At 44.0% G+C, this 11309-nt stretch overlaps 2 protein-coding genes across 2 annotated transcripts; one reads left to right on the plus strand and one right to left on the minus strand.

Annotated features, from left to right (window-relative positions):
* Window positions 1–402: 402 nt before the first annotated feature.
* LOC136471770 (tetraspanin-8-like) lies at window positions 403–3203 on the plus strand. Its single transcript, XM_066469525.1, has 2 exons — window positions 403–941; window positions 2407–3203. The coding sequence occupies exons 1-2, from the start codon at window positions 423–425 to the stop codon at window positions 2710–2712; spliced, it is 825 nt and encodes a 274-aa protein (XP_066325622.1). The 5' UTR covers window positions 403–422; the 3' UTR covers window positions 2713–3203.
* Window positions 3204–4376: 1173 nt separating this feature from the next.
* LOC136471772 (transcription factor IBH1-like 1) lies at window positions 4377–6929 on the minus strand. Its single transcript, XM_066469526.1, has 2 exons — window positions 6154–6929; window positions 4377–5089 (listed from the first exon to the last, which is right to left on the minus strand). The coding sequence occupies exon 1, from the start codon at window positions 6804–6806 to the stop codon at window positions 6183–6185; it is 624 nt and encodes a 207-aa protein (XP_066325623.1). The 5' UTR covers window positions 6807–6929; the 3' UTR covers window positions 4377–5089; window positions 6154–6182.
* Window positions 6930–11309: the final 4380 nt, after the last annotated feature.

An 11309-nucleotide genomic window follows, 5' to 3' on the forward strand; every position in this document is an offset into this window, starting at 1 on the left:
TTTATCAGATTTCCATCAACTAAAAAAAGATGAAACCACCTTCAAAACCTCCTTTGAGAGTTCGGGATAAAATGTGTTTTAAAATTTGATTGAGGAGAAAAACAAAATTGTGGCAATAGTTGATGGAGATAAATTGGACCTTTTTTAGTGGAACCTTTGGGTTTGGTGGTTGTGGTAATACCATGTGTTGGGCTTCACAAAAAAACAGTGAACCGATAGCCCAAGACTGATGGTCTGAAACCCAGCCCATTGGCCCATCTTACAGCCCACGTAATCATGCACGTGCGTTGTGCAGTCGTCGTTGCCCAATTCAACATTTTCCCTCCATCTTCCAGCTTCCGCTATATCTACCTCCCCTGATTTCCCCTTCTTGTGGCATCCTCTCTGCTTCTGCGTCTGAAATCACCATCGCGGCACCACCAATGGCACGGCCTCGTTGCAGCAACGCCGTCTTCGCGTCCTTCAACGTGCTCACCCTCCTCCTCGGCGCGGCCGTGCTCGCGTGGGGCATCTTAGCCGGCGCGCCCCACCACGGCGGGGGCGGCGCAACCGACTGCCAGCGCTTCCTCCGCACGCCGGCCCTGATCCTGGGCACGGCCGTCATGGTCGTCTCCATGGCCGGCATCGCGGGTGCGTGCTGCCGCGCGTCGCTGCTCCTGTGGCTCTACCTCTTCCTAGCGGCGCTGCTCATCCTCGCCGTGCTCTGCTTCGCCGTCTTCGCGCTCGTGGTCACCAACGCCGGGGCCGGCCAGGCCGTGTCGGGGAGAGGGTTCAAGGAGTACCGGCTCGGGGATTACTCCAGCTGGCTCAGACGGAGGGTGGAGGACGGCCGCACCTGGGGAAGGATCAGGAGCTGCCTCGCGGAGGCCGGCGTGTGCCGGAGCTTGCAGAGCAACCGGACGTTCAATGAGTTCGTCAACGACAACCTCTCGCCGGTGCAGGTCAGTGGGCTTTGCTAATTCTTGTGAAAGACTTCTTTGCTTGTTAGAAAAACATGCTTAGGCCTTGTTTGGATGCATTTGTATTCACCTCAATCCACATGCGTTGAAGTGGAATGGAATTGTACTTAGTTTAATTCCACTTCAATTCACTTCAACACATGTAGACTGAGATGAATACGTGCGCATCCAAACAAGTCCTTAAGGATAATTGTTGGCGTGTTTTCAAGTTACACTGATGGAACTAAGTAATGATCTACTATGTGATCTTCATAGTATAAACTAATTGTGAAGGAAAAGGTGGCTTTAAGATTTAAAAAAGGTGCTACTTTTTGTATGAAAATTTGTATTTTCTGTGCATGTATTGTTGCAATTTTTCTTTGAAAATGGTCTAGTTTTTGCATTTTTGTCCTGCAAAGGACATGTTCTTCAGTTTCATAATCTCAGTGTTATCTAATGCATGCATGTATCCCTAAAGTCAACAGGAGGACATCTTCACCTGAACTACCCTTAGATATTTTTGAAAGCAAATGCTTTCTGAACCATTCTAGCGAAGTGATCCAGTGGATTGCTCAAGTTCCTTCTTTTAGCATTTAACTGTTTGTTTAGAACAGGGAGAGGGAGTGACTCTATTGCCAAAAAAAAAAAAAAAAACAGGTGACAGCACGGTGTGTACTATTTTATTCTGTACCCAGGGGCAGGTGCTAAAATCTAATTTATTAGGAGGCAATTTAACATATTTTTCAAATTACATATACAATAAAATTTCATGTAATACAAGGGGGTTGAGGTCATATTTATAAATTATGTTTGCCTTTTTACTCGCTCAAGGGCGTTGCATGTTTTTTTTTTCTTGATAGAATGCACTACTAAATATAATGTTTTGGTCTTTACACCTATTTTCAAGTTTTCAACATTCCTCCCAGAATTGATATTTAGCAACCTATTCTTGCCTTCAAGTGTATAAAATGTGAAATTTGAGAGATATCGGTATGATAAAGTCAATTTGAGATGTACACAAGTGAAATTTTGTGAAAGTACCTTTCATCTGGCGTCACTGGATGTGATATTTAGCAACCATCACGACTTCATCAAAGTCCTACATGCGCAATAGCTAGAGTAGATGACCAGCACAAACTTGCGATCCATATCATAGGATTTCATCATCGTTGACAACTCTTGTAAACTACTAAAAGTTTTCAGTAGATGATAGTGATGGTAATGGGTAATCGTGAATGGAAGGCTTCCACAGTGTACATCCATTGACTTGGTCTTAGATGTGCACATGCAAGAGCATGCTTCTACACTCTACATGTGCTTTTTCAATAAAAATAAAAACATTGATGTTGCAAAAAGGTCAAGTCTACATTACGCACTCAGATTCGGCTGTGATCGTGCATTTTCTGAAAAAAATATTGTGTTTAAGCTTAATGACTTTGTGATCCAACTTGCATTGTGTTTTACACAGTCTGGATGCTGCAAGCCCCCAACTGAATGCAACTTCGCATACCTGAATGAGACCTACTGGATGAAGCCCTCAGGTCCTAGTAACTCGTCCAACCCTGACTGTGACACCTGGTCCAACGACCAGTCTGAGCTCTGCTACGCCTGCCAGTCTTGCAAGGCCGGCGTCCTGGCTAATCTCAAGAACAGCTGGAAGAAGATTGCCATCATCAACGCTGCGTTCATCGCGCTCCTCATCGTCGTCTACTCCCTCGGATGCTGCGTGCTTCGGAACAACCGGCGGCAAAAGTACACCCTGGTTGGGAAGTAGTAGCTAGGAAGAAGAGTCTGATTTGGATCTTCAGAACTCAGAATTAAAATGCGTGCCACTGCCATGGAGTATATTTGTGTTCTCTTGTGATACCCCACGCCCACTGCAGCTATATTTCTGAAGCTTCTGTGCAAGAATGTTGTTGGATGGGTCTTCTTCTTCTATGTAAATGGTCATCGTGTGTGCCATGGTTCATGGTCCGGTTCTTATTATGATATATGTGAGAATAAAATGGAACCATGGATTTTGGATAAGACATTTTTTCCAAATCACATTTTTTGTTTAAATTTCAGATTGACAGAAACAGAGTAGAAGTTCTGAATCACGGTGATCACTATTATCATGTTTGGAATTTAGGTTGTGCAATGTGGAGGTTTTTGTTTCACGAAAGCTACAAGCTAGATACCCTGAATGCAAGGATGAAGTTTTGGCAGTTTTGGTAATGTTTGGGATTTTGGGATGAATTATTGCTTCAGCATATTGAGTGGGCACATACAACTAGCAATAGTGCTCAAGGATCCTAGGTCACTAGGTAGTAGCAAGGCCTACTACAGTTGGCAGAGGGGGTCCAACCTTTTGACAAACCTACGGAAGTGCTAATAATACAATTATTTGCTTTCCAGCTGATCGAGATCCAACATGTGAATGTGGTTAATGTTCATAGCCTGCCTTTTACAGTCTTGATGAGTATTTGGTGTCCCACCGTATCTGAAACTGAACAAAAGAGAACAGTAAGAAACTGATGTAGCTTCAGATCATAACCCCTAGTCTCTTTCTTATCTTTGAAAATAGGAGTATCATATATAATAACCAAATGTAGCTGTTCTGACAAAATATTTAGTCTCCCAATATTTTCCCTATCCACTGTGGTGTACGGCCGGTGTACCCTCAGTGATATTGAAGCATGCACTAGTGTGCATACTTTGGATGGGCACAAGTACAATAATGCACTTATGTAATTAGTTCATTGTTTAGTGTGCTATTTACACATTGACATACCCCCACACATGTATAGCTGCCCAGTTGAGCCTTTTGGAACCGATTGACATTTCCATTTCCATTTCCATTGATAGTGTTCTTACTGGACTAAGGATTAGGAAGGACATGAAAGTCTGTCGAGATCTTTCTTAGAAAGCCCGACCGAGACGAGCCAAGCCAGCAGGGGACTTGGGCCATTTGTAACAAACTGTTGTCTAGGAGTTGTGGCTCTTTTTTTTTTGGTTGCTGTGAGACAGACAGGTATGTGACAATTTCGATTCATGTCCTGTTCTTCAGCACTACTTTTTAACGAACGAACATTGTTTTCCTCTCACAACAAATCAGCATAAGCAGCAGCAGCATAAGCCAAATTCCAGCGAAGCGAACAGGGCTAGGAAAACGAATGTGTATAATGTCCTGTTGGCAGTGTGGTACTAGCTACTACTGTAGTAGGGAACAGGGATTTGCATGTGAGTGTTCGTCGGATTGAATCATTACCTTGACAATCTTAGTGGTCTACATAAAAGTTGCAATAGTGCTGTCGAATCCTAGGCCTCTAGCTACTAGATGCAACGACGGATACATACAGTTGTTGCATACAGAGGGTTCAGGTTCAACCCTTTTTCATACACATACACCTACTGAAGTATTGATAATGTACACTGCTAGTATTTTTCACTGGTTTCCTTGCTGGATCACAGCATGATAGTCCTAGTTTCTGAACCTGAAATGGCAGCAATGAGAAACTTGAAACTTTATTTGAAGACATAGGACACTGCTTACTCTTAGTTCTAGTCTTGCTTAAAATAAGTGCTCCCTCTCCTAGTACACAATACGAGTCACCTTTGATCACACCACCTCATTTTTCCTTGGCAGTTCAGTACATACAGGCTAGTAATATTATGCCATATTTTGAACATACACAAACAGAGCCTTAGACCAGAAAAATCCCTGGCCCATCCCATCAGGACTGCAGACTCCACGTACAAGCAGATTATATTTTGCCCACCCAATTAATAAACCAAAATTTGCTAGTTATTTAACAACGACAAAACTTATTTCACCAAATGGATGATGGCTTGTGTTCATCCTATGCTGTGAGGGAGGAGATACAGCAAAACCAGGTCCATCTTTGCACTGACATGTACTTGCACAATAGTTACATTACCCACTGGTACTGCTGCTAGTACTGCTAGCTATAGCTATAGTAAGTTGGCCCCCGGAGACAATTCATCGGACAGAGCTTCCCATGCCCATCCAGATCAAACGACGGCTTCAGTTGCGGTCCTTGCCTTCTGTGCATGCATGACATGAGCCTGGTGCCCAAGGATTTTCATTCAATCCTCTCACACCTCTCATGCAGCTCTGCACCTGCAGTCTCGCAGTTGCTGCTCCGTCCCTGCAATGCATTCAGCAGGCAAATGTTACTGACAGCGATGGAGGATATATATATGGGAAATTGTTTGTCATGGCGAGTCATTTTTTTTATGAAACAGGAGGGGTTTGAACCCCTACTGAAGTTTTATTAAAAATAAAGGTAAAAGTACAAAAAGATACAATCCTTCAGGTAAATATATTCTTCAATGCTCCAAGTAAGGTTAACAAGAAGCACCTTTAGATAGATTATCGTGCTATGAATGTGGCAAAAGTAAGCTTAAGTAAAGAAGATTGTTACTTTGGGCAAATCAAGAACTAGAAAAGGAGGCAATATAGCTGTATATTTCAGTAAACAAGTGTGCATTCAAATGGAAAAATCAAAGCCATGGACTTTTTTCTAGTAGAAAGGAAAAGTTGTGTGAGATGGAAGTGGAAGGGTAGCTAAAACTTCAGAGTATGCCATATGGATATGCAATGTACCACAGATACATCATCACACTTGTGTAAAAGAAGAGACATTTCAATCACTGACAGGAGGTACAGCAGTACAGTACTAGCTACTTATATATTAGTAACAACTCTGAATATAATAACCGTCAACACCCAAAACCCTGAATTCAGAATACTAAACTTTCAGATACTCAGGGCACCAGCAGTGTATAGATCCAGGGGTGGTCCTTAGCTGGCCCCCACGAACGATTAGACGTCGTCTGTTATGCTACCAGCAATGTATAGGATTGGGGTTGGTTCTATAAGTGGGCCCCATGCCCATAAGAAAAACAACCGATCCCCTTCTTCGTGAAGGTTTGGAGCCGGGTTCGATACGAAGGAGCGGCTCCTCCATCGAATCGGGTTCACAGTGTATAGGAGCCAGGTCGATCTTCGTATTTATTGCATCGGACCGGGATAGGAGCGCACACTGCGGACGCTCTCATCAAAATCTAAAGAAACAAATAGCAGATGCAGACTAATATATTTACTGCACATCACACATAGATTAAACTAGATCATCCACCATCAAATCAAATTATAAAAAGACTCAGAAGTTCAAAAGATTGCACAGACAGCAGAGGACACTACACTCACCCTGAGATGTGAGATGAGATCATGAGACCTCAGCCCAGCTGGGAACGGGATCCTTTGCAGAGGCATTGCAAGAGCTCCACCTGCGTCTTGAGGCACACAACGTAGTCCAGCGTCTCGGAGAGCAGGGAGAGGCCACGCATCGCCTCCCCTCCCGGCACAAGGCTCCTCAGCACCTGCAGCCTCGCCCTCACCATCCTCCTGGCCGCCGCCATTGCACTGCATCTGCTGCCGCCTCCGCCTCCGCCGCTGCCCGCTGCCAGCTGTAGCGAGCTCCTCCTCTTCCTCCCGGCGGCGCCGCTGCATACCCAGTGCGACCTCCGCACGATCCTCCTGCTCCGGGCTTCCTTCCTGACCCTCGCCGCCGCCGCGGCCATCTCGTAGCCGGCGCCGCCCATGATGCGGCGCAGGAGCGCCTCGTTGCGCTGCTCCGCCGCGTGCCTCGCGACGAGCGCGCGTGCCCACGCCGTCTTGCGCAGCGCCGCCGCGCTTGGGCGGGCCCGTGCGGACGCCAGCGCCATCGCCACGTCCGAGGAGAGCCGCACGGCGTCCCGGCGCTCCTGGAGGCCCATGGACTTGGACGCCTGGCCGGCCGCCCGCAGGCTCAGCAGGAGCTGCGCCATGAAGGCCTTCTTGAACTTCCTCGGAGCATGCATTGGTGTCACTCGCGACGAACAACTTGTTCGAACAAGCAATGACAAGCTAGCTTCGTTCCTTTGCTTCTTTTTTTCCTTTCAGTTTGTTCTTGGAAGGAGGAGAAGAAGAAGGTGATGGATGGGTTTGTGTTGCTGTAGGAGTTCCAGCTGCAAGAGGAGAGGTTTATGTGAATATAAAGCAGCAGGTAGCCTGTGTCCTGTTCGCTTGGCTGTACTTTTTCAACCAACGAAAATTATTTCTCTCTTATAATAAATCAGTCAACAATATTTTCAGCCATAGCTTATCAGCCAAAGCGAACAGGGCACAGGTGAGCTCAAGAAAGTTGCATGTGGGCTTGCTCAGCTGCTATTCATTGCGCAGCGTGCAGGGTATATTGTTCTGCTTTGAACCATCCATTTGGATTTATTAGAACAAACAGCCCTGTTTGCATTGGGATATAGGCCCGTTCGCGTATCCTTAAACCTGGCTTATCTGCTTCTTTTTTCATCCGGAACAGTGTTTTTCTCTCACAAATTTCTCCAAGCGAACAAACCCATTGACATTTTAGTACTGTATGTACTAGTATTTCGTTTTTTCATGGTAATTGCAGAACAAGGAGTAAATTCGGCTAGAGTAGTACTTATTAGTTACAAAATCGGATAATTAGTTATTAGTACTGATAAAAGGGCAATATGTTGTACATGTACTTTAGGTGATGAATGCATTTTCTTTTTGTTAATTCCAAGTGGAGAGGTTTATGATACTGAATAAGTACCATGCGACTAATCATAGATGAATACAATTATGTAATAAATATATCCGAAGATATAAATGTTGATATTATTTTCTATAAATGGAGTCAATCTTTTTTTTTAAAAAAAATCATGTTAGTTCCAAGCTAGAAGTGCACTCCTTTTAGAACTCACAAAGCAAAAATATCTCCGATACATGAGGGGACCCACCCCAACCCCGAATGGTCAATTTAACTGTCAAAAGCAGTTATATAACTTCCACTGGAGCCAGAATCTTTTTCTATGAAATTTTATGTGCTCATTATTAAATAAATAAACTTAGGGAGTAAGAAACAAAAGGTGAGAGGTCTGAAGTATGAAAGATGGTATGGGAAAAGGAAAAGAAGAGAAAGAGTACACTTTCTGTGGGGGAACATGTTACAAGGAGAGAGAGAGAGGGGGTTGGGGTGATGGGCAGAGAGAGAGAGAGACCATGCACATGCCTGCACAGGCTGGACCAGCCCCACTTGGAGACCCCATAATAACATCCAAATAGTCATCATAAATCAATGCTAAACATTGTTCCCGGAGAAACGGAAGACACGTCCATTCCGCCAAAGATGACTCACTAATCAGGTCGATAATTAGGGGATTCTTTTTCCTTTGTCAAAGTAATGCACTGCATTTCCATCTAAACAACATCATTGCCAACTTCTTCAATTAATTGGCTACTACAATGTCAATTAAACTGTACAGCTGTGGCTTCTGTTCTGGGTGTTGTTGCTAAAAGTGTCATATACATAATACAAACTAATGAGTTAGTGCAACTTAGCATGTAAGCACATCGAGCAATTAGCAAAGAATGATAAGAAAAGACTACAAAATCATTGTACTAAAATTATAGCCCATGGACATGGCATACCATTGTTGAAATCTTTAGACAAAAAGTAAGTTGATTTTAAAATGGAGTAAATTGACCATCCTTTACCATTGTTTCCGTACAGGTCCATATATACTCTATTTTTCTAGGCCACAACTATTCCGTACATGTCATTAGACAACCTAAATATTTTAAAAACATGATATCGTACTTCTATTACTACTCATCCATGTTTCAAAAAAAAAATACTACTCATACCGCAACCTATCAATTGAATAAAACAACACCTTTCGTGATTATGACATACTAGGGCTAGTAATTTTAATTCATGTATAATTTTGGGCCACGACTAATTAAAATTCCTTATTTTTGCTCTTTTTTTTTGAAACACATTATATGCATGCATACTAACCTCATATGAATAAAAAAAAGTAATCTGTATTCTCATGAGCACCTTTGAGAAACTTAGGGCTGTTACAATACACATGGCTAGTCGCCAGTAGTTACTAGTTGGGGCTAAAAATTAGCCTAAATTAGATATGGTTGGTTAGTTAGTTGGCTAACAGCTAATTGAAGATTTAGCTAAATAAGTAACCCACCTATTAGCTCTCCTGTTTAGATGCACTAGAGCTAATTTTAGCTAATTTTTAGCTATCTAGCAATTAGCTCTTATATCAAACAGACCCTTAGTTGGTGCCTCATTTTTAATAATAGCGTCATTTTGTTCTACAACAGAAACATAAAAATATACAAGCACCCATATGAGCATGCACTAGCGTGCACAGTCTCTTTCTCTGCTCCCTCGTATTTGTAACACCCTAAAATTTGCATTATTTAAAATAGTTAAATTTGATTTATTTATGCAATTATGTGTGCTTTAAAATATAGGAAAATAATAATTTTTGTGAAATTAAAATCAATCATAAGGATAGATATATGTTGATGCACTCATGCTGCAGCATTTTATTTAATATGTTGAGTGGTTTTGATTTAAACTCAAAAAGATTCAAAAATCAGTTGGAAATGAATTTCAAAATTTGATTTGGAAAAAGAAAAGGAAATTCTTTTCCCTCCCCCTCCCTTTCTCATTTTCGGCCTGCTAGCCCATTTCCCCCGCCGGCCCGCTCGCCTCCCTTCCTTCCCCTTCTTCCCTTTTTCTTCCTGGGCCGGCCCACTCGAGCAGGCAACCGTTGCCACGCCCCTCACTCCTCTCTGTCGCTGACCGCCGGGTTCACCCGTTAGCGCTGTCGCCCACCTCCCGCGTCTCACGCGGTCATGGCGCAACCGCCGCCCGCGCCCACCTCGCGTCGTTGGAGCGCCTCCCCCCGCGCCCTAGCCTCTATAAAGGGGAGCTCAGACCCTGTCGCCGCCTCCCTGCTGCCTCCCCCGCTCCACTCTCGCACTAGCCCGAGCACGTAGAAGCCGCAACCGCCGCACAGAGAAGCGCCGGGATCCGCCGAGCTCGGAAACCGCCATCCCTGAGCCGCCTTCGTCTTCGTTTTCATCCGCGGTGAGACCCCCTTGTTCCCCTCCTTCTCCCCGTGCCTTTAATTTCGTGTTTCATGGCCTCTAGGGCCCATTTCGTGTGCGCCTAGGACCTTCGCATCGCCGGCCATGGCGACCACTCCGCCGACCGCGTCCTCTGGCCGCGTTCTCGGCCTGGGCGAGGTTGCCTTCATCTCCTCTCTCCCCTGGCTCCCTCGGTTCGTCGAACCGTGGCCCGAAGTCCTTGTTTCCCGCTCGCCGATGACCTCCTCGCCGCCGGCCATGGAGCCCCGTCGTGCCGGCACTGTTTCCGGCCATCGGTTTTCTCTCTCTTCCCCTTTCTCCTAATCCGATCCGTCCATCTTTGATCCAATGGCCCAGGATGGCCGATACCCCTTCGTGGGCCATTTTGCTAAAGAGACCCCCAAGTTTTGCCAATTTGAACCCGCAGTCCTCGGCCGGTTTAAATATCACAGATTTAATTTTATTTAAATTCGAAAATAGTTCATTCTATTTACAGAAATGCCACTACATTGTTTTGCTTATAAAATCGTCGTTTTAGCTCCGAATCGACCCGTTCAAATTTTGTTAGGTTTGTAATTATGTTCTCTACATGTTAATACCACTGTCAAACATGTTTGCAATATTTAAATTTTGAGGTTAGATTTAATTAAATAAGTTGCTATAGAAACTCCGTTTAATTCATAACTTTCGTGTTTTAGCTCCGTTTTTCTTGAACTTCGCGTCTTTGTGATCGTAGAAAGATGTAGATTCTTTTTAAGAACCTTTTATCTTGTTTTTATGCCCTGGTGTACTGTTCTAATCCTATAATTGTTTGCTTTGCATGAATGCCTTTGGAATGCTTGTATGTTGCTTTGTGGTCGAGTTCAGACGGTGAGGAGAACGTTGGAGACCAAGAGTTCTTTGATGACCAGCAGGAGCAGCCCGAGTTTGTTGAGCAAGGCAAGTATAGCATGGGATCTATCTTGATGTCCTATTCACCATTTATTAATTTCTCATTTGCATGTGTCTGATTTTGATACCCGTAAGGACATCCTAGTGATTGAGTATTTAGTTTCCTTGTCTCCTATGGGTTATATGCATATGAGTAGTTTGCTAGCACTCAATGTAACTGTACATGATCCAAATAATGAATAATGATTCTATAGAACAAAAAGGTAAAATTTGTTTTTAAACAACTGAATTATAGGGCGAAGGAGCAAATGACTTTTGATCACGATGCTCTTGGCCCTCCATAAGGACTTATCTGTCGGTAAAAGCTGGGACTGACAGTGCAACCGTTAGGGTCACATGGCTCTGACTTCAGCTCCGTAATAGGACCTTTTCTAGCTTGTTAGAGGTTACCTTTGTGGCGCAAAAGGGGCTTACCACGTTGGATATAGGACTGCCTCTGTTCCTATGTGTAT

Source organism: Miscanthus floridulus, chromosome 8 (assembly GCF_019320115.1).
Source record: "Miscanthus floridulus cultivar M001 chromosome 8, ASM1932011v1, whole genome shotgun sequence".
Lineage (NCBI taxonomy): Eukaryota > Viridiplantae > Streptophyta > Magnoliopsida > Poales > Poaceae > Miscanthus > Miscanthus floridulus.

Bases quoted from the DNA above. Each gene is read 5' to 3' on its own strand.
- LOC136471770 (XM_066469525.1), top strand. From the start codon at position 423: ATGGCACGGCCTCGTTGCAGCAACGCCGTCTTCGCGTCCTTCAACGTG. The intron at 942-2,406 runs GTCAGTGGGCTT...TGTTTTACACAG, and splicing joins ACAACCTCTCGCCGGTGCAG to TCTGGATGCTGCAAGCCCCC.
- LOC136471772 (XM_066469526.1), bottom strand. From the start codon at position 6,806: ATGCATGCTCCGAGGAAGTTCAAGAAGGCCTTCATGGCGCAGCTCCTG.